The sequence below is a fragment of the Numenius arquata genome, chromosome 4 (assembly GCF_964106895.1).
Source record: "Numenius arquata chromosome 4, bNumArq3.hap1.1, whole genome shotgun sequence".
In the NCBI taxonomy this organism is placed as follows: Eukaryota; Metazoa; Chordata; class Aves; order Charadriiformes; family Scolopacidae; genus Numenius; species Numenius arquata.
This window is the reverse complement of record NC_133579.1, coordinates 6,437,624-6,461,808: the sequence shown is the minus strand read 5'-3', so window position 1 is coordinate 6,461,808 and position 24,185 is coordinate 6,437,624. Positions and strand designations below refer to the sequence as shown.

The 24,185-nt window shown below is 40.8% G+C and overlaps 1 protein-coding gene across 2 annotated transcripts in view; it reads right to left on the bottom strand.

Moving 5' to 3' along the window:
• Positions 1-4,243: 4,243 nt before the first annotated feature.
• The window catches only part of ARMC1 (armadillo repeat containing 1), a 32,059-nt gene continuing 12,117 nt past the window's right edge, over positions 4,244-24,185 (bottom strand). For both annotated transcript variants that reach the window (XM_074146363.1, XM_074146364.1), the window contains exons 4-7: positions 11,209-11,398; positions 7,560-7,676; positions 7,403-7,477; positions 4,244-6,528 (exon numbers count right to left, since the gene is read on the bottom strand). In XM_074146363.1, the coding sequence (XP_074002464.1) occupies positions 6,337-6,528; positions 7,403-7,477; positions 7,560-7,676; positions 11,209-11,398 (574 nt within the window). In that variant the 3' untranslated portion in view covers positions 4,244-6,336. The remainder of the gene's footprint in view (positions 6,529-7,402; positions 7,478-7,559; positions 7,677-11,208; positions 11,399-24,185) is intronic.

The window sequence follows — 24,185 nt, the reverse complement described above, 5'->3', positions numbered from 1 at the left end:
TAGACTCAGTTGCGCAGTCTGGTAAGATGAGGTGAGTAGAAAACTCTTTGTAAAGACCTCGCATTCCGGCCGTTTGCGTGTCTGTGGGGTGTTAGGGGTGAGCAGAGCATCATGCCCTCTGCTCCCTGGTAGAGATCGCCCTCCCCGTTCCTCAGCAAACACCCAGAGGGGCAGTTCCCATGGAGAAGCCAAAATGGCAATTCCCTGCACCAGTGGCTTGTCACATCCATGTTCCTGGAGAACCTCAGCACAGGAAGGACATGGACCTGTTGAAGCGGGTCCAGAGGAGGGCCACAAAGATGCTGAGAGGGCTGGAGCACCTCTGCTGTGAGGACAGGCTGAGAGAGTTGGGGTTGTTCAGCCTGGAGAAGAGAAGGCTCCGGGGAGACCTTAGAGCCCCTTCCAGTCCCTAAAGGGGCTACAGGAGAGATGGGGAGGGACTCTTGATCAGGGACTGGAGCCATAGGACGAGGGGGAATGGTTTTAAACTGAAAGAGGGGAGATTTAGATTAGATCTCGGGAAGACATTCTTTGCTGTGAGGGTGCTGAGGCCCTGGAACAGGTTGCCCAGAGAAGCTGTGGCTGCCCCATCCCTGGAGGGGTTCAAGGCCAGGTTGGATGGGGCTTTGAGCAACCTGGTCTGGTGGGAGGTGTCCCTGCCCATGGCAGGGGGTTTGGAACTCAATGATCTTTAAGGTCCCCTCCAACCCAAACCATTCTATGATTCTATGAACCTCAACAAGAAGAGGTGTAAAACAGCAAGGCATTACTTCAAACCAGCGCTACTCCCTTACTCTCAGTATTTACACTTAACTCCTTGGACAGGAAACGAAAGCAGCGATCCTGCCCTACGGTGGTTTTGTGGTGGTGTTCAGTTTTTTATATCAGCAACTTAAAAGACCCTTTTCACGCCAATCAGATGTTTTGCCGTAGACTGCTGGCCTAGGAGTGCTTTCAACATAAGAAGTTTGGTTCCAGTTGTGATTTTATTCAGCTCCTTAGAAACGCTGGCCAGATTAGCAGCAGCACTGGCCAGAACTGCGGGCACCGGGCAAGCATGAAACTCTGCGGGAAATTATTTAGCTACCAAGTTCTGTGCAGTCTTCGTGCCACGAAGACCCCATGAAGAGCTGGTGGGAACTCGCTCCAGACAGCAGCCTTCGGACACTGACCTAAAAAAACAACTTCCACAAACCCATGGTAAGAGCCTGCACGACCTCCGAGATGTTTTTTTTTTTTTTAATCTCCAGACGACTATAAACTGCTTTAATGGATTTTAATTTATTCCACAGGGGAAGCTCTAACTCTTCCAGTCGCTAACAAGCCCAGTGCAACGTGCGCATTAATTGAATAATAATAAAAAGAATTTAAAATCATGTAAATTCCGATGTGGAGCATCCATCAGCTTATAGAGGTAGCCCTTACTCTCCATGTTTTATCCAATATACACGCAAAGTACCACAAATTTAAACCGGATTTTTTCAGCTCTGTTCAAAACCCGCCTGGAAAGCAGGATAAACCGGTAGGGCATTGCCTGCTCCGTGCAAACTGCGAGAAACGGGACAATCGCTTTTTGTAACAGCTCTGTATGAAGCTTGAGAGCAGGGATCTTCACAGCCAGCCTCACCCCTGGGGCTAATTAGACGCCGCACCTCACTGAAGAGGTCTCTGGTGTCACACACACACACACACATACACACAACCCCCTCTTTCGCCAAACAACGTGCTCTCAACTTTTCCTGAGGAATTACAGTCAGAACCCGAGATGGGCGGAGAGGTTATTCTCATCCCCATCTTCTTTTATTTTCAATCCTTAATTTTAACAAACAGATTTATTGACGGTTTAGGACCTGGGGCGGGACACGCGGGACGCACGCTACACGGTCCCAGCCTTCTGCAAAAGGAACAGAAGGAAGAATACCGCTGCTGCTAATTTTTATTAGGTATGTGTTTTCCAGCTCTGCTAGCTGACAGCTGGAGCGCTGCTGACGGGCAAAAAAAAAAAAGGAGCACCCCCATTTTATTTTCGGTTGCAGGAGTACTTCACACCCGCCACTTTGCATCTGCCCAGGTATTCGGCGTCGTCTTCCGCGTTGGCCCCGGGCAGAACTCCCCCCATCAGCTCGCACGGCCTGTGGCAAAGCTCGGCAACATCAGCTATTTTGGTACGGAATAAGCCATAGGTGATGGTGGAGGAAGAGATCGAAATGTGTTGTTATTTCCCAACCCCACCGAACGCTTACAGAGCTCCCACAGCTGCTGGCAGAGGCGCAGCGTTACCAGCCTCAACTTTGCCTCTACCCACCCCAGCAGCATTTACTCCTGACGGCGAGGAAACACGGCAGTGATCATTCTATTGTCCCGTTCCCAGCTATAACCCTAGGACAATCCCTATCGATACAGACTGGGGGATGAGGTGTTAGAAAGCAGCCCTGAGGAAAGGGACTTGGGGGTGCTGATGGACGAGAAGCTGGACATGAGCAGGCAGTGTGCTCTCGCAGCCCAGAAGGCCAATCCCATCCTGGGCTGCATCAAGAGATGTGTTGCCAGCAGATCCAGAGAGGTGATTCTGCCACTTTACTCTGCTCTGGTGAGACCTCACCTGGAGTACTGTGTGCAGGTCTGGAGCCCTCAATATAAGAAGGACATGGACCTGATAGAGAGGGTCCAGAGGAGGGCCACCAAAATGATCAGGGGGTTGGAGCACCTCTGCTACGAGGACAGACTGAGGGAGCTGGGGTTGTTCAGCCTGGAGAAGAGGAGGCTCCGGGGAGACCTCATAGCGGCCTTCCAGTGCCTGAGGGGGGCCTACAGGAAGGCTGGGGAGAGTCTGTTTACAAAGGCCGGCAGTGACAGAACGAGGGGTAATGGCTTTAAACTGGAAAAAAGCAGATTTAGATTAGACATTAGGAAAAAGTTCTTTACCATGAGGGTGGTGGAGCACTGGAACAGGTTGCCCAGGGAGGTGGTTGAGGCCCCTTCCCTGGAGACATTCAAGGTGAGGCTCGACGAGGCCCTGGGCAACCTGGTCTAGTTGGGGGTGTCCCTGCTGACTGTGGGGGGGGTCGGACTAGATGGCCTTTGGAGGTCCCTTCCGACCCAGATGATTCTATGATTCTATGACAATTCAGGAGCTTAAAACCACGATGCCCACGGCGGCTTCCTCGGCAGCCGGGTACTTTGCAAGTAGTGCCACGCGATACCAGTGCTCTGTCTCCCAGCACAGTTTCCTTTTGGAAGCCTCTAATTTTGCGGTTATTTTTCTTGGTCATCGCCTTAAGTCAAACTAAAAGGGCTTTCTTATCCTTAATCTGACCTCTGAAAAAGTACAAGCAGAACATTAATGACTGTGCTGTGTATATATTTTATATTTTATTCTATATATACATATAATTTTTATTTTTTTTTACTTTTTCAAAATCAGAGTTATCTCCAGGAACGTTAATTCTTCTTAATTTCCCTAATGAAATATGACCTACACAAGATTAGGGCCATGAAGATGCTGCGAGGGCTGGAGCACCTCTGCTGTGAGGACAGGCTGAGAGAGCTGGGGTTGTTCAGCCTGGAGAAGAGAAAGCTCCGGGGAGACCTTAGAGCCCCTTCCAGTCCCTAAAGGGGCTACAGGAGAGATGGGGAGGGACTCTTGATCAGGGACTGGAGCCATAGGACGAGGGGGAATGGTTTTTAACCGAAAGAGAGGAGATTTAGATGAAAATTTAGATTAGATCTTAGGAAGACATTCTTTGCTGTGAGGGTGGTGAGGCACTGGAACAGGTTGCCCAGAGAAGCTGTGGCTGCCCCATCCCTGGAGGTGTTCAAGGCCAGGCTGGATGGGGCTTTGAGCAACTTGGTCTGGTGGAAGGTGTCCCTGCCCATGGCAGGGGGGTTGGAACTGGATGATCTTTAAGGTCCCTTCCAACCCAAATCATTCTATGATTCTATGATCACTTATAAAAAAAAAAAGCTAGTGTCCTAAAAAGACCCACAACCCTAAGAATGACTTTGAGATGGTGCCCTTAAGTAGCTTCTACGTACCTACTTTTTTTACAAAAGCTTTGTTTAAAATGCAGGTATTTTTTAAACACACAAAAAGCCTGTTGTGATATGCAGCAAAGGTCTCACCAAGACTGGACATTTGCAATCATCTCTGTTAAATTAAAGATGAAGGGGACGTATTTCTAATACCACAAACAGCTGAAAAGAACGTCAGAACATTTAAAAAGGCACCAGTCGTACTGCGTTTAGTTATATTATCCTTTATTATTTTACAATATATTTCAAAAACTTTTACAGATGCCTTAAACTGTTCTACAAGAGCTGCAATACTGTCATAAAAGCACACCTACGGACCGAATGCACAAACAAACTGTAATACCTACTGGTATCGAACCATTAATATCCAAAGGGTGTAGTCTTTTAGTAAATAGATGTGCAGTAATGCAAACGCAAACAGATGTTAATGCAGAAAAAGAAAACTCTGCATCCATGGCTATAGAACAGAGGACTTCTCAAACACATTTGGTACTGTAACATTCTAGACAGCAATATGAGTAATATTACAATAGTTAAAGCAATACATGCCCCGAAAAGCCTGTATTTTCAATCTGTGCGTGTAAACCTGAATCGAAAATAAACTAGATATATTAAAAAACATGAGACACCAAGTCTGCCAACAAGCTTTTGTTTCCTTTTTTTTTTTTAACCTAGAATTACAATTAACTTGGGTGGGTGAACTCTGACCTGCGTTATTATTTTACATTATCGTTTCCTCAGCATTTCTGTAGCATTATGACAGCCTGTGATATTTCTTTTTTTATTTTATTCCTTGTGCATAGGCACAGGGGAATAACTTTGATGCATTGATTTCTTTTTTTTTTTTCTGAGTCTCCAGTGGTAAATATAATTAATATTATAGCAAATACATTACCACAAAAAAGCATCGTATAATGAGGTTTATAACATTATTTAAAGTTCTCAGCTGTGTTTCTCTGGTGCAACAAAGCAGCGGCACTGCAGTTTTCAAGCACTGTGTATTGAATCCTCTCAGGCACACAGTGTTTACTAACAGCTCAGATATATATTATTCTCTACCTATGGAAGTTTTGCTTTTATTATCACTTCTGGTCACAGAAATCACCAAGACATCTTTAAACCTATACTGTCTGCAACTAACAAGGTAAAGCCAATCGTTTGCATATGTTTTTAAGCCTATCTAAGCTGATGTGCTTTCATGGGAGTCTCCTGAAAGACATTAGGAGGGAAGAATAATTACTAATCGGATCTGTTAGGTTAAAAAGATAAAAAGGGTTAAAGCCAGAATTTATGAGTGTGGCACTGTGGCAAAAGAGGCATTCAGTTCTGCTTCATTCTTCAAGTTTACGAAGTTTCAAGTTACCACTAAATATTTGCTAACAGTGAATACCATTTCTTAACCAAATACAGTCTACATCCCCCTGTTCTCTGCAGACAGAGCTGCAATGGGTCATCACTACCTTAGACCACAGCTTTTTTTTTTTTTTTTTTGCTACAGTCTTCTGAGCTAAACAGCAGTCAGTGGTACTTATTAGTTATATACATCAGTCAGTCACACCCATCATTATAAATATGTTCTAGTTTATTTACTGTACAATGTATGTATACATATTCGTGTTTATTCAATCCCTCATTTCTTAATCTCAAGCACCCCAATGGTTAAGGGCAGGCTGGAAAAAAATTCAATATACATAAAAAGGGCTGCAAATTTCAAGTCTGTAGTGATTCTAGTTTAATAGCAAAAGGGGAACATCATGGTCACACTGAACATGGTTGGCAAAAATAAAGGCAAAAAAAGAAAAAAAAAGAGGCAGACTATATTTTTCTCTGGACTCACAATCTAGAAAATTAAACAAACTAACATCAGTCCAAAGGGATACAGAAATAAAAAGGGCATTTTTTTTTTAAATGCAAAACTAGAGCTATTAAGAATTTTCTTTCACAGAGGCCCTGAGACTTGAGTTAGATGGATTCTCCCTACCGTGTGTTTCATGTGAAGTTAAACTTAAAGCTCTATACGCATAAACATTTGGTATATAACAGTGGACCCATTTTTAAAAAGTGAAGCAATAAAATCTACATGAAAAAAAAACGAAAAGAACAATTTGATTGGAGACCTCTGTCCTTTGACCCCTGCCCTATCAGGCTAAACATCCAATAAAATGTAAAATGCAGCATACATTTGCTTAATCTAAAATTTTTCGTGATGATTTATTGCAAATTGCACTTGGCAGTTCACCACACCAATGGAAAACTGGCCCCCCTGGTGGTTCATTCACACAGTCTTTTAACACCAAATACAAGTCACCAGTAGAAAGATCTCGATAGAAAGTTTGCTGCCGTGCTGAGCCAGCTCCCCGCACCTTCTGGGTGTGACCCAACACGAGACACTGCTTTGTCCTGTTCCTTACTAGGGCTTTCATCTTCTGGTAAATATTCAGGTAGATCTGTGTTCTGCTCTACTTCCACTGGCGTATCTTGGAACGGAACCAGCATCTGATAAAACACGAGAGATTAAAATTATGTCAAGTGTTCTAACATAAAAGAATGAAGAAAAGTTACACACAGATACACATTCAGGATGATAGGAATCAATGTTCATAGAATGTGTTGGAAGGGACCTTTGAAGGTCACCTAGTCCAACCCCCCTGCAGCAAGCAGGGACATCTTTAAATAGATCAGGTTGCTCAAAGCCCCATCCAGCCTGGCCTTGAACACCTCCAGGGATGGGGCATCCTCTCTGAGCAACCTGTTCCAGCGTCTCACCACCCTCACAGCAAAGAATTTCTTCATAAGATCTAATCTAACTCTGCCCTCTTTCAGTTTAAAACCATTTGCCCTCATCCTATGGCTCCACTCCCTGATCAAGAGTCCCTCCCCATCTCTCCTGGAGCCCCTTTAGGGACTGGAAGGGGCTCTAAGGTCTCCCCAGAACCTTCTCTTCTCCAGGCTGAACAACCCCAAGTCTCTCAGCCTGTCCTCACAGGAGAGGTGCTCCAGCCCTCTGAGCATCTTTGTGGCCCTTGTGAGACTCCTCCCCATCCCCCTTTACAGTGAGAATATAAATGAAATATACTATATAACTGGAATCTCCTATGCTTAGAAGATACACAAGAAAAAGAAGGTTCACTGTGGTCCTTTTCGTATCACTAAGGAAACAATTACAGTATTTTCATCCTCCTTCTGAACAGCAAGTCCTGTAAAACTGTTCTATGGCTACGTGTCCTGACATAGGATATCCCTTATTCTCGTTGTAGCACTCCCACTTACCAATTTTCTCCTGACATCAGGTATTATGGCCACAGAGGTACTGGTATTAAAGACACAGCCGAGCTAAAACAATTGATGTTTAGAAAGATACATATCCTACCTCCTCACCGCTTTCACTTTTCACAACTTGCTGTGCCTTCATGACTTTGGTTGATGCTATCGCCGTTGCCAACGCCTACAGGTACACAGGAAAAAGCAAGAGCTTAGCGTGACAGAACGCAGTAAGGTGAGGATCTGGAGGGTTATTGAGCACTTACCTCTGCTTTTAAGTCTGAGCGAATTCGGACCACACACCTTTGAACAGCCATTTGAAACGTAAAACTAATAACACCTTTAATTTTCAACAAGGCTTCTTCACAAAGATTCCTCCGAGACTAAAAAAAAAAACCAAAAAAAACCCACAACTGAAGTACTTGGAGAGTGCTCCATGTGAAAATGCTAACAGTTTATTGGTAAGGAATTCCTGCATGTCTGAGGGCAGGCGGCTACTCAACAGCATTTTTGTAAAAGAAAAACTAAGACTTACATTTTAGTGCACACATATTAGACTCTCCTGCTATAAAGTGAAAGAAAAAAAAAAGAAAAGAAAAAAATTGCTTACACTTCAAAAGTCAAAGAAGGATGGAATCAACTGTAAATAATTAGAGAAAAATGCTGAAAAGCAAAGAATGTTTTTTTCTCCGTATGATCAGCTAAACAGTCCCCTCTGGTTAAGTTCTGACTGACTGAAGTGCTCATTGATGAGTAGTTAGTGTTTAAGTTGCTATTTATCAGACACCTTGCCTGCATCCTGACTGAACGCATCAGAGCAGCTGCTGGATCTTTCAGCTGCTTCATCTGTGGCAGCTCACGGACAGCACTGCGCAGCGTAAGCTTAATTCTAATTTAACAACAAAATATTTTCCCTTTTAACCCACGGAATATTATGTTTAAAGCAAGTGACATCGCCTACTGTGCTGTAACATTACATTGACCTGTACCGGTTACATCTGTTCTACATTATCTTAGAATAATGTTCTTTGGTGGGTTTTTTTTCCCCTCCTTTTAATATTTGCACAAGACGGTTGCAACATAAAGGATTAAAATACACTTGGAGAGACTGCTAGGAGAGAAGGGGAAAAAAGAAAAGATAATGCTGTACCACAAATAAACTGACAACCTTACACAAGTTCAAAATAATGAAGTATTTTAACTTTTACTGCAAGTCTCTGCAAGGTTTTAAATAAAAAGCTATTTCAAAGCATATTTCTATTAGTCATCAAAAATTACTGGTCAGTACTTGGGACAGTTTCCTGCACAACAAGTAAATTAAATTCTTTTAATATCTGGAAGAACTAACCATAGCAGGTTTGGGGTTTTTTTTAGCAGTTTACCATATATATTAAAACAATTCACTTGTCTAAGTTTAGGTATTGAAATAATTAACATTTTTGACAGTTCAAAAAATAACATTGCTGGATTGGTTACATTTCTCATAAACAGGAAATATTTGACACAAAGATGACAGTGAGTGCATGACTGAAAGTCAAAACTACCTTTGGACACAAGAAGCAACACATTTGCAGCTTATTAGCCTAAATAAATAACTTACGCTCAGATGGGTGTATAGCAATTCTGTGACAGAATTTGGCTTTTTAGTCTGAGATCCCAGGTTAAGCCACAGGCACCTCCGTTTAATAGGAAGCTTTCAGTCATCAGAAAATTAGATCTTAAAATAAAAACACCTGACCCCACACTAAACAACTGACCTTTCCCCCCTGCCTTCCTGAATTAATCAATATCTACTATTTGAGGTTTCAAAATCCACAAGCTTTTGTAGGATTTGCAATCATTCCTAACAGCAGCTTCTTGTTTCACATCTAAATGATAAAACACAGGTGAACTGAGAACACAGCCCTGACTTTACTTATTATGTCTTTTACCACTCCTGTGTGCCACCATTCTTTGCTAGTTAAGTTGGAAATAAACTGTTGAATGAAACTAAGCTACTTTTGTTGTTCACATCCTTCATCGTTCTCCCAGTCCCAGCTTATTTTGACATTTAAAAGAGCATTATAGGGATGTTTAGCTGCTGGGTGGGCACCTGGAGTATCACTGACATTTCTTTAATCACCTGGTGAAATGCAGGGCTATGGACACGAGCCAGCCAGCGCACAGTCAGATTTTTCTTTTCTTCTACAACAAGCTAAGAAAACACGCTGGCATGCTCTAGACACCTACAGGAGCCTAAGGTTTTGCTCTCTGGAGTTGAACATCTAAATATCCTTTTCAGAACACCTTTGCCTCAGAATTTAAGAGAGAAACTTCACAAATCTCCCTAAAGTTCTGAAAGAACTTTAAAGAAAGAAACACTTTGGAAAACAAATCATATGAAGAGCGGTTGAAGGAGCTGGGACTGTTTAGTGTGAGGAAGAGGAGGCTGAGGGGAGACCTCATCACTCTCTACAACTACTTGAAAGGACACTGTAGAGAGGTTGGTGCGGGTCTCTTCGCACAGGTAATTAATGACAGAACGAGAGGGAATGGCTTCAAGCTCCAGCAGGGTAGGTTTAGACTGAACATTAGGAAAGAATTTTTCACAGAAAGAGTGGTCGGGCATTGGAACAGGCTGCCCAGGGAGGGGGTTGAGTCACCATCCCTGGATGTGTTTAAGAGCCGTTTAGATGTGGTGTTGGGGGATATGGTGTAGGGGAGAACTTTGTAGTGTAGGGTAGATGGTTGGACTCGATGATCCCAAGGGTCTCTTCCAACCTGGACGATTCTATGATTCTATTACTTTTAAGATAGAAACTATCCAAAATACCTAAACTCACGAAGTAGAAGAGGCTTAAATTTCTTGCTTGGAGATACCTGTGAACAAACAAATCAACTACAAGCTTAAAACCAAACCAAACTTAACAGGAGACAAGCAATAGGACTGAATTAAAAAAACCCCTGAATTCAGAGTACAAAAGCCAATGGTGTTGACAAAGCACTACCTTTCCAGCCAGAGCAAGTGCTGGAAGGACAAAACTGTAAAAAATATTTACTTTGTATAAAGTGAGCTAGAGCAGCATGTTATTTCTAAAGGAATTAACTATGGTCTTAGGAAACCAGTACGACGGGTGCGCTGTTGATAAACTGGGCCTGTGGACACGCTTACTTGGCAAAACGTAAAGCAACAAAGGCAAAGGATCAGGTTTGATCATTTAAAATGGGTACAAAACTGAAGATACAGAGTCCGGAGGGCACTTGTGGATAACGTGCTTAAACAGTCTACATGCCGTTTGGCAGCCGTAAAAAGGCAAACATGGCCCTGGGGTGTTATCTACAGGGGTATGGTAGATAAATCCGTAGAAGTTATTCTGACATTACATAAAGACTCAGTGAGACCTCATTAACTCAAATGCCATTCTGGTCACCACAGTAGAAAAGATCTCACAGACAATGAAAAGATGTAGCAAAACCAGCTCAAAGAAAAGACAGAATTTCTAAATTAAGAGCAATTAAAAAAAAAACAAAACAAATGACAAAACAGTGTCTGAAATCTCTCCTAACTAAAAGGAAACGTTTTTTTTTAGTTTAACATACCGATACAAACCACAAGATATCCTTAAGTGAAACTGCTAAAGGTACCTTCCTTGAAAAAGGAAAGAAAATTAGGAGAGGTGGAAACAGAATAGGGTTTTTTTTTTAGAGTAATTAGAATACCATCAAAGAAACTACCTTAAAACATCTTCTTTAGATATTCTGAGTAAGCTCAATTTATGCAAGATTTTATACATATCTTGTGATTCAAAATATGATTCAAAGAAATTGCCAACAAATGATGAGGCCACACAAGTAGCCTGAATACAGAATTTTTGTGGGCAAAATACGTCTCAGTACAGCATCGCTTATTTACATAAACGCTGAAGGTTTCCTTACCGAATCATCGAGGCCATCTATATGCAAAACCACCGTCTTGGCACGCTTATTTGTGCTGCCAAGGAAAAACTGAGCTTTCCGTCGACGATAATTCATCTCATTCACATTGTCCATGTCTGACATATTGGAAGACTGAAGGATATCATAGACTTCAGAAGCTAAAAGTTTAGTCTCCCCTGGGGTGGTGGTCCTTAAAGGAAAAAAAAAAAAAAAACACACAGCAAACATTTTAAAAGGGGAGAGGAGAAATTAAGTAAAACTATTTCCTTTCTCATACCCTAATTTTTATGTCAATCTGAAACCACTCTGCGTTCTCAAACACCACAAATACAGTTTACATCAGTCTGACAACCAAACCCACAGTAATAGATGCTCAGTACATCGTTGTTACTGTGTTCATGTTGGGCTTTTTTTTAATACAAAAGATTTCCAACTCCCTCGTAATACGTTTCCTTTCCCACTTTCCTTGCTCCACAACAAAAATAATTTCTCTGTAGAACTGTAATCTTTCCAAATGTTTTCTTTTCCAAAGTTACAGAGCATCAAACAGCAAAGCAGAATCCCAAATATTCTTAAAAAATCCAAAGGTTATTTCTGATTAGACTAAAATTTATGGTACGAACTATATGCTAGCAATATTTTTAGATAGAAAGTAATGTAGAAAATGGACTGAACATATATTAATTTCTAATGATTAATTAAAACTAATTTTAATAAGGTACTAGTATAATCTGTTGTCCAAATTCAACCCTGTTTTAATTGCTCCGATGATTTAAAGCACTGTGCAGAAACAAAATTATTACCACATAAACTCGCAATTAATCCTAAAAAGATGAATGATAGATTTGCTGCTTTGTTTAGCAAACACTAAGGAAGTAACAAGTACCTTTAGATATTATTTTTTTCCATTTGAATTCCTTAATTACCATATATTGAACATGTTTTCCATCCTACCATACGGACAAGAAAGAACAATGAAGCAAACACGTTAGGAGTTCTCAACTTATGGGGGTCTCAGGTAGCCTCCCCCCACACTTCTCTGCACCTTGTTTTGAACAGCACCCATTTGGAGAGGAAAACATGAGGTTTTGTGATCATTCAGTAAACTGACAGCATTCAAAGAAAAAAAGAAAAAGGATAAAGGAGAAGGGGTAGTAAGCAAACAACCAAGACCTAAAAAAGCAAAGCATATGTTCAATTTTCCATACAGGCTTACGTTCTGCTTTCCTACAGTGAAAAAACCCACGTACGTTAATTCACAGAAAAAAAGCGCTGGGGACTCACAAAGATTTCAACTTCAACCTTCCATAATTTATTAGATAAAGTAATAGAATAGATGACAAAGCCATGCAAGCCGATGTCTTGAGGTAGTAATAAATTAGCTTGTGCAGAAGTCACACCTTATGCAGACACTAAGAAATTTACCCACCTGTTAGTTTTGGCAAATTCTTTCAACAACAAAAATCCTGTCCATATGAAGTGATTTACAATACAGGATCTTTTTTAATTATTTTTTTTTTATTTTTGCTAAGTTTAAATACACATAACTAAGCACACTATTGAAAATGTCACTATCCCACCTACAGGTAAGAGCTTTTGCTTGAATACAATTGTACTACTGCCTCCCAGAGTTAAAAGAAATTCAGAAAGATAAATGAGAAATAAAATATACTTAATATTAGCCATAATATATATACATGCATATACAGACATATGCAAAGAGAATTTAAAGTTCATTCAAAATGAACAGTTCAAAAATAGGTCAGTAAGTATAAAATATGCAAGTGCCCAAAAGTAAAAAATCTGTAACAGTGATTTTCATGCACGTTTTGTGCTCCCAACATTAAAGTTGGGATAGTTCTTGGAAAACTAACGACCTAAGATTAACTGAACTATTGAAACAACCTGTTGATTTGAAAACACAAATTAAAATCTGCTCTTATTTGATACAAGTATTCTAAGATATTCCTGAAACAAGTCTATACGGGTCACATGTTACGTAGATGCAGACACACACTGAAACAAGCCACTCAGGTCATTTCCCGTATTTTTCCAAACAGAGGTTTACTCCTATCTACCACTAAGTTAAAGATAATAGCTCTCACTACCCCTCTTACATTAAAAAAAATAAAATCCCAAGCACAAGATTTTAATCTAAAAAGATAATTTCTCGCAAAAAGCTCACTGTGTAATAAGAAGCAGCGTGAAACTCTAGACACTACACGGGCAAGAACAGATGTCAGATCAGAATATCAGACTGCAAAACAATCCCCTATAAAGGTATAAACCAGCTTTATTTTGCAGTGAAACAGTACTGCGCTTTCAGCAACTCGGTTGAAACAAAGATACATAAAATTCCACACACACCCTTCTACAATTTTTAGCGTACTGGTAAAATGAGCAAACACAAGTCTTGAATTAATCTGTTATTCTTTCATTGAAGTAATTTATACAACAGCTATAAAACGAATGGAAACCTTAATATCAGACTAGATATAAGGAAGAAGTTTTTTTACAATGAGGGTGGTGAAACACTGGCACAGGTTGCCCAGAGAGGTGGTAGGTGCCCCATCCCTGGAAACATTCAAGGTCAGGTTGGATGGGTCTCTGAGCAGCCCGATCTAGTTGAAAGATGTCCGGGCTCATGGCTCAGGGGCTGGACTAGAGGAACTTCCCTTCCAACCCAAACTATCCTATAATTCTATGATGATTCCATGATCTTTAAGGAAAAAAGTATCTAAAAGTAAGTATAATAAACCCTCTCTATTGGAAAACCAAGATGACGTTCAACGCTGACTCTTTCTTTATACACTGTACTAGTAACAAAAAGATAAATACAACGAAAAAATAAATACAACGAAACTACGTGTAAAATTAAAACATAGTAGAAGAGTGGAAATTTTTTTAAAAGTAAGGATAATACATGGGATGTGGTTTTGTTGCCTGAAATGAGAAAAAATTGCAACCTCAAGAGAAGAGGGTTCTGAGGGCACTGACCCTGCAGGTCAGCACTTTCAGACACTGCTGCTCACAGCTGTCCAACCCAGGCTCCTGCCACCACCAGAGCAGCAGGAGGGACCTCTCCCTCATCTTTCTGCCATCCCTATTCCCACTCGAGTATAGCACTTTATTCACCACTAAAGGTGCAAGTACATACTATAAAGTCACTCTGCAGTTAAAGACTGAGAACAATCCATCACTGGAACAACCTCCCCAGGGACGTGGCAGAGTCCCCCATTGCTGGAGGTCTTCAAGATGCTACTGGACATGGCGCCGGATAATCTCATCATAAGTTCTCTTTCCCAGGAAAGGCTGGATCAGATGATCTCTGGAGGTCCCTTACAGCCTGGGTTGTTCTACAATTCTATGACTAGTGTTCTGCCACCCTGCTAGGGAAATGATAGTCTCTAGTCAGAGCAGAGTAACGGTTGGTAAGAGTTGGTTGCCACCTCTTTCAGAGGTGGCAACATCTTACATTACTTCAGCAAAATTCAGAAGTTGCCTGTCAGAAACCCAAACCTTTAATTTTCACTGTCTTCTTGAATCTCTGTCATCCTAGATTGCTGCCTGTCCAGCCATTACGTTCACCCAAGGCTAGCTGTATAAGCAACAGAAACGCAGAATCCAAGTGAATTGTGCTATATCTGTCGGAAGAGACAGATACAAGATATAGTTCTCACTTTCTCCACAATTAAAAAAAAAAAACCAACAACTTTGTAAACATGACCCAAGTGCTGCAGAGTCTTTATTAGCATAACAAAGACATTTTAAAATGTTTTAGCGAAAATTACAGGACACGAAAATTACTGGCTACAACTACAAAGGTGTATGTGATGTGGGTTAAGTTTGTATGCTTGGAAAGAATGTGTAAGCAGCATATAGATTATGGCTGTACAACCAGCACGTGACATCAGTATAAACACAGCATCATAAATCATGACAGAAGGGCCCCAACAATCTTCCCAGCATAGCTGCATCTGATATCAAAGTAACATAGAAAGTTATGTTTCTTCCTTCAGAAAAACACAAAGGCTGAGAAAGACCAATATATTTTTGGAGAAAGTCAAGATATAAATCTGTTTATAAATATACTGGTTTTATATATCATAGAATGGTTCAGGTTGGAAGGGATCTTAAAGATCATTGAGTTCCAACCCCCTGCCATGGGCAGGGACACCTCCCACCACACCAGGTTGCTCAAAGCCCCATCCAACCTGGCCTTGAACACCTCCAGGGATGGGGCAGCCACAGCTTCTCTGGGCAACCTGTTCCAGGGCCTCAGCACCCTCACAGCAAAGAATTTCTTCCTGAGATCTAATCTAAATCTCCCGTCTCTCAGTTTAAAACCATTCCCCCTCATTCTAAGGTTCCCCTCCCTGATCAAGATTCCCTCTCCATCTCTCCTGTAGCCCTTTAGGGACTGGAAGGGGCTCTAAGGTCTCCCCGGAGCTTTCTCTTCTCCAGGCTGAACAACCCCATCTCTCTCAGCCTGTCCTCTTAGCAGAGGTGCTCCAGCCTCTGATAAATGATATACAAAACCAGTACATTTGCAGGACACCACCTATACACATGTAACAGACACTTTCACATTCAGAGTATCTGCACTATATGTATTTTCAGTATGCATGGCCCCATAAGGGAGGGGGGCATGACATACAGCCTTACAGCTCATGGGGAAAAGCTGTGTTACAGCCAGTCAGAACAGAGGGACGTGCATTGTACGGCTCATCACTATGCTCTTGCTCATGAGTACTTGGGAAACCAACACACAGAATAATTAATATTAAGAGCAGGTCTGTAAAAGCCAAGAAAGCCAGCAGCAGTGAAGGAAAGATTAACCCAACCCACAAAACTAAGGAAATGGATCTCAGCCTTTTGAAGTAGTTTCAGGGGAAATTTCCTGTATTGACATCTCAAGGAGTTTACATACTAATGGAAAAAATAGTACCTGAAAGCCCAGCTTTAAAAAAAAAACAACCCAAACAACAATACCCACATAATTCAAATATAACAAATATGAAGAGTTTGAAGAATAAAAATGTCTTCATTATCCAAGTTAAGGCTCAGATATTTAGCAAGACCTCAGCTGAATCCCACACTAAATAACCTACTCATAAATTAAAAGTAAAAACAACTGTCAGCTTTAATTTACAGTCTTACCACTGAAAAATCCTAGGCAAATTCATAAATGTAAGAAAGGACTGAATGCATCATTTTTTCTTCAAAATACTAGTTTGAGAGATTCCATTTCTAGAATGAGCCAAGCACCTTTCTCAAAAAGTTTGAAAAAACTGGTGATCACATAGAAATAGATGTTTTCACTCGATCCCAATCCTTTTCATACGTGCAAGTACTGCCCCTGTAAGGCAGAACTAATATTTTTCCCTGGGATGCTAAGTAGTGGTATTTTCAGCCATCATTTTATTTCCCTAATGAACCTCATTCATCACGATAAACACAGTATCCTGTATAACACAAAAAGCGCAAGTAAGAATGTAACGGACTGGCATGAATTCTATCCAAATATGTTGTTGGGTAAATGCAGTTGTATTAGAAACCTTAAAGCATACACTTGGTAGAGATTTATTATTGATTTAATTATGGTTAAAAAAGGCTAACAAATTTATATTCGTATCAACTATGCCTTAAGACCATTGATGTTTTTGTTTCCAGGTGACCAACTTCATTCAGAGCTCATTCTTCCTGTATTTAAAGATAAAAAAATGTCTCTAGCAATAACTAAAGGGAGCAGTAAGCTGCACAGAATTGCCACATTCTGTAAGGGGGGGTGGGAAATCACTAATCCTTGATTCTAGAAGTGAGACACAGTGATTGACATAGTTTTGATGAAAACTTTGAGCATGAATGACAAGCCTAAAGAAAGAGCACGGTATTAGAGGAAAAAGCAATCTGCTTCGAGACAGTTATCTGATCTGGCTGTTTTTCTGGCTGTTCTGCTCCAGTGCCAGGGCAAGATTCTTTCTTATCTCCAAGAACGCTGCTCTTTCTTGGGAGCTTTTGGTGCATCCCGTGATACGGTGGGCTCACAAGCATATGGCCGCTCTCCTGACTCATTTCCAGGGAACGGGCAAGTCATTTGGAAACAACTTGAAAAAGAGCATTACTTCAGTGCACGCTTTCTCACAGTCCCAGTAGGGTGCTGTTACCGCCCTACCCATACAGTGCACCTCACTTCCCTCTAGCACCAGAACACCCAGTAAAGATCTGATAACACTATACAGCAGCTGACTTCTTTTTCTTAAAGACAACAAAATCCTCAAGAATACAGACAGCGGGATCCTTATGTTGGCAAACAACTACATATCAAACGTAGTAGTGGGTTAACAATAGGAAAAATAATTCACAGGCATAGAATAGGAAAAACAATAGAACCTGTAGGACTGGGCAAGTTGGAAGTGAAAGGCTGAGGGACTTGGGTCTTTTTAGTCTGCAGAAGAGAAGACTGAGGGGGGATCTGATCAATGCTTATAAATACTCAAAGGGTGGGTGTCAGGAGGATGGGGCCGGTCTTTTTCCAGTGGTGCCCAGTGACAGGACAAGAGGTAATGGGCACAAACTTGAACATGTTCCATCTGAACATGAGGAGGAACTTCTTTCCTGCGAGATTGGCAGAGCCCTGGAACAGGCTGCCCAGAGAGGTGGTGGAGTCTCCTTCTCTGGAGACATTCAAACCCCACCTGGACACATTCCTGTGCAGCCTGCTCTGGGTGACCCTGCTCTGGCAGGGGGGTTGGATTATATGATCTCCAGAGGTCCCTTCCAACCCCATATCATTCTGTGATTCTGTGTGAACAGGAAAAACAACAGAACCTGTAGGACTGGACAAGTTTGAAGTGACACACTGAATGTCCAAATCAAACCCCAAGCAGCTGGACTGCTCGATGAATCCATCTACAGCCTGAGCATGGCTGTGTTATGTGATTTCACTCCCATGGTACCAACCATGTGCCAGCTCCATGTCACCTTTATTTGCTCCAAAGCTGTGGCACCATGGAAACAAGGCAAGGTCAGACATACTTTCCTAGAATGCTTTCTAAACCTGCAAGACACCTGCCGCTTGGTGAGTCTTCCAGACTCTACTCACGCTGCTGGCTGTGACAATTTGATCAGGAGACACTAAACTAAGGAAAGTTTGGAACAGAACAATGTCAGACACGATGTCTTGAAATTGGTTTTGTGCTAAACAAGAGATACCTCACTGAAATGAGGAGGAAGGATTGGATTTCCCAGTGCTGCTTCCAACTCAATTTAAATCATACACCTAGTGACCCTGGAAATTTAGAGAAATCCCATGTAAACGCTAGGATGTTCTGAAGAGTGCTGAAAAGCAAGAAAAAGGCTAAATATTAAACATAAGTTGTAAATCTGAGTAAAATCATAGTACAATCCCATTAACTGTTATAAAATCAGTGACTGTGATATACTCTTAACCATTTAGCAAACTGAGTAATTACCCATGCTTAGAACATTTCCCTGATTCATTCTATTGTCCTCTGATCACAAGACGAGAACCAACTTTGAAGAATGGGATAACAGATTTGAACATATGCCATATGTTTAACCCAGCTATTCATCCAATTTTGTTTAACTCTTGCTATTTATATGCTAAATGGAAGATCAACTTTTGATCTTCCACAGCTTGGTATCTACCATATGGACATATTCTCCATTTCAAAAAAAAAAAAAAAATTAAAAAAAAAAAATCAGGGCCTGTTACTCAACTAAACTCGAAAGGCTTCAGAATAGCATTTGCTAGACAAGAGTCTGCATAACAGACACAAACTCCACGTTGAATTTCACAGTAGCTAGTTCCAACATCTTGCCTGTTAATGAACAGTAATCATTTAATGGACTTACGTGGCAGAAATTTTATTTGTTATATGCCTTCAACAAATTGCATTAAGGTTAAAAAAAAAAACAAACAACTTAAGGGCAACAACTCTTTCTGGTCCTTTCTGGTGGAAGATATCAAATACTGGCATGAAAAAGCCAGTCCATCCTGGTAATAATGCTGTAGTGACCAGTTATAAGTATCGGTACTGCTGGAATTAGGCTTTGTACTGAAGCATTTTATGAACATCTTGAAGGAAGCCAAATATCACTTCTTGTATTACCAGCATGCTAAAAGCCTTAAGTATATCATATTGTATGATGATAGTATATACTTATCTAGAAAATCCTTTTATGTCTTTAAATAAAGCCAGTGTTAGCAGCTTCACTGCTAGTCAAAGGGACAGCAAAGTCACGCAAAATCACGTTGAAGTATGCACCAAGGCTCAAAAGAAAAAATAAAAAAAAATATTGTGTAAACTTGATGATCTACTGTTTAATTACAGAATGCACTAACAATTTTAATTTGTTCCAAGTTACTATGTAGGACTTCCTACCTGCAAAATCAAATGGAAATCTTGCTGAAAAAGACATTGTAGCATGTACTGCAAAAAATCAAAGTATAAAAACACATTCTTGAATAGAAATACATCTAATTCAGAATAACATATTCACTTTGTATTAGGTGTTCCAGAGTAAAATACACTTTTTCTGAAATAACAGCTCCATTTAGAAACTGCTGGGGAAGACTGTTTCATCACTAACATTTTTGAGGCATTTCCCTTTGTGGATCTTATTGCCTCTAATACAATCCAGACACGGTTTAATAGAAAAAAAGAAAAAAAAAAAATCTATTTTATAGAAAAAGGTCAAAACCCAGGGACAAGTATCACCTGCGGACAAGCTCCCTGTAACCCAAAAGCAGACATATGATACTGGCAAGGGAAGATGACAAACCTCCCAGTGCGAAGTATCTATCGACTCCCTTTTCATAGATAAATGGCTCCAGCCTACAACATTGTCAATCCGCACCTGCGGTAAGTATTAAATACTTCCCAACACAACTTGCTACTTTTATTTCAAACCATCTTAAGCCTTCTTTGTTCTTTATTTTAGTAAGCTGTCAGAAAAAGTCAGCATATCAAAGAATTTAACACAGCACTTCTAAACTCAATAGTAACCAGTGAAGGTCACTCCGTATTCCTAAAATGTTTTCAACACCAGCTGATGCCAAGGTTTTTTGAGTGTTAAGGGCACCCTGTGTTGCTACTGTTATTCCTGATTCTTCTGCCAATCCACTTAAACCTCCTCCCTCCCATCTGAGTACTGAACCCCGCCACAAAAAGAGAAGACAGTTGCCTTCTGGCACACCATGTCAGGCAGGCCTTGAGGCACCGAGTTCAGCATGACAGTGGTTTTTTAATCCTATCCTACAGTCAGCATTTAGTCCCATGCCAATTCAGGTTCTGTTCTTTATAACATACCAGAACATTGTACCACACTCTGTAAACCATTTCATTTTTATATTCGTAGAATCATAGAATGGTTTGGGTTGGAAGGGACCTTAAAGACCCTTGAGTTCCAACCCCCCTGCCATGGGCAGGGACACCTCCCACCAGACCAGGTTGCTCAAAGCCCCATCCAGCCTGGCCTTGAACACCTCCAGGGATGGGGCAGCCACAGCTTCTCTTGGCAACCTGTTCCAGTGTCTCACCACCCTCACAGCAAAGAATGTCACAGAATCACCTAGGTTGGAAGGGACCTTTTAAGATCATCTAGTCCAACCAATGAAAAAAAAAAAAAAAAACACCAAAACAAACACACACACACCACACCACCCAACACTAATCCATATTCCCAAGCACCATGTCAACTCCTCTCTTGAATACCTCAGGGATGGTGCCTCAACCACCTCCCTGGGCAGCCCATTCCAATGCCTGATAACCCTTTCAGTAAAGAAATATTTCCTAATATCTAACCTGAACTTCCCCTGGCGTAACTTGAGGCCATTGCCTCTTGTCCTATCATCTGTAACTTGGGAGAAGAGACCGACCCCCGCCTCTCTACAGCCTCCTTTCAGGTAGTTGTAGAGAGCGATAAGGTCTCCCCTCAGTCTCCTCTTCCCCAGACTGAACAACCCCAGCTCCCTCAGCCTCTCTTCGTAAGACTCCAGACCCCTCTAAGATCTAAGATGTCTTCCTAAGATCTAATCTAAATCTCCCCTCTTTCAGTTTAAAACCATTACCCCTCATCCTATGGCTCCCCTCCCTGATCAAGAGTCCCACCCCATCTCTCCTGTAGCCCCTTTAGGTACTGTAAGGGGCTATAAGGTCTCCTCGAAGCCTTTTCTTCTCCAGGCTGATCATCTCCAACTCTCTCAGCCTATCTTCACCTTCACAGGAGACGTGCTCCAGCCCTCATAGTGTTCCTCAGAGTCTCATATTTGTTTAATATAAAGTCTCCAAGAAAAAATAGGAAGTAAAGCACCTTAAGCTTAACTCCTTGCTCCCGCCAGAAGAAACAGGCTAAGACACTGAACACAAAAGGCCTTCAACTATATCCATTCTTATCAGAGTTATTTTATACTTCAGATACTTTTTTATTCAGTGTTTCAAAATTGGTTTGTTCTGTTGTTTTGGTTTTCTTTCATTCTGCAATACTCGTGCAACATTTCTTGCCTATAATGAAAAGCTACTAATTCATTTTCTAACTTCACAAGTGATTTCTTCACATTTAAATACAAAATAATTGTAATTATAAGCAATTATAATTGTGGCCCTCCCTCTGTCACAAACAGCAACACCAGAATAACGCATATTCACTCAGTAACAGGTAATGAAAATGCTTTTCCAGGTTTAGGAACCTGTAATTTGGTAACATATGACTTTTCAGATATTGTACATAAACCATCACTGTAGAACTTAGGCACTTCAATGGTTCAGTAACAGGGCATGAAGCTTGTGCTACCTGTTGTCATATTCTCAAGCCAGTCTTTATACACCAGCAGAGGGCCATGATTTTGAAGAACTTGCAGGTTGTCTCTAAATCTTACATTACGTAAATGACCAATTAAAAACACTGCATTAATTATCACTTTGTTGCCTCACTATTTGTCCATTAGTTAACTTGGAATTCACTAAATCCCAAGAAAATGAAATTTTTGTATCAAAGAAAAGGGACGAGAGAAACTGTTGAAATGCAAGAAACTGTTGAAATGCAAGAACCGTCATGTCAGAGATGTACCAAGAATCATAGAATTGCCTGGGTTGGAAGGGACCTTTCAGATCATCTCTAGTCCAACCATCAACCCAACACTGACACTAAACCATGTCTACCCATCTTTTAAAAATCTCCAGGGATGCTGCCTCAACCACTTCCCTGGGCAGCCCATTCCAATGCTTAATAACCCTTTCCGTGTAAAAAATTTTTCCTAATATCCAATCTGAACCTCTCCTGGCACAACTTGAGGCCATTTCCTCTTATCCTATTGCCTGTTCCTTGGGAGCTGTGCATTAACTGAAAGAGTTGCACAGAAACCAGTAACAGAAGTAGCTGGCCCACTCTTTCACTGAGTGTGCGCATGTATTGAACTGGTGCACTAAAAGCCAGTCCATTGAACCAGCATTGTATTGAACTGGTATACTGAAATGTCTATGGATGGACAGTACCTGAATTAAATTGAGCCAGACACCAGATGATGAAAAGCCACGCAACCAACAGTTCTAACACACGTCAGATATCAAGTGGAATGTTATAAGGTAATAGTAGTAGCTCAGAGAGCAAAAAGTGAAACCAATCTGTATTCCTGAATGCTGTCAAAAACATTATAACAGCAGTTACACACACCACAGAATGAAAAAAATAATAATACAAACACACAAAGCCAAATCTAGACTGTTGAGTACGGAAACTACTAATCGTATAGAACTCACTAAGCAACTAAGCTGCATGCAAGAAGGAACCATGACTTTGTAATACCTCTTCGACTACAAAGAGGTCCCAAGATACAAAAAAACCCAAACCAAACCACACCACACAAAACCAAAGTACATCAAGAGAACATCGAGTCTATCTTATAGGGCACAGGGCAGACCCTTCCGTTTGGTCACGCTTTCATGTTCTTCTCAGTGACCAATTCTACACAAACAAAAACAAGCTCATACTAAATTTCACCTCTCACAATAAACCTTTAGAACAGTTATTTATATCACTGCTAATTTCTATTAACCCCTGCAAAAATATAAATCCAAAGCAATATTTCAACATTTAAATTAGTAGTTACATTTGAATTGTTGGCAGTCAAGGCTTGGACTATTCTTAAAAACGACATCCAGCTTTCCAAACCTTTAAACCTTATTTTCTTATCTCAAAAAATGTGTAAGATTCTCCCAGAAAGCCCATTACGTCATGACTAAAGTCCACGTTAGCACCAATATTGTAAAACTAGGATTTTACACCATTACTTAAAGCTTCTTGTGTTTTATTTATTGTTACCAGTGATCCCTGTGCCCACATCTCTTTGTTGAGATCCTGACATCCTACATCCTCCATAACGCTAAATATACTACAGGAATACAAAAAAAGATCTTGAAACATCTTTTAACGACGAACTGTAAGAAAGTCTGAACTTCTGTTAGTTTGCCGTGACCCACAAGTAAAAAGAGCCAGAACTTTTACTGAATACATGCCCTGGTGATCTAGGGAGCCCACAGCATTGAACCCATCCCCTCCCCTGCCCCTCCACTCCTTCCTATATATAATCTTCTCCAAATAGTAGGAAGCTGTTTGACAGGCAAAAGGAGCATTCAGTCACTTAAAACAAATAATATGGTGTATTCAAAGAAAACATAATGATGTTTCCTACATTTCCTAATATTTCACTGGGGTTTTTTTTGGCATAGGATGCCTTTTCAAAAATAACTTCAAAACCCAATTTATTTGTGAAACTTTTAAGATAAACCAAATATACAATACAAATGTTCCCTAAAGAAACTAGGGGTGGGGGAGAGGGATATTCATAGAATCATAGAATGGTTTGAGTTAAGCCACTTTGCTTAACAATGCTGAATAAAACAGCCTGCAGACGTCTCCCTGCTGTGACCATCTATTATTAACAAGCACTGAAT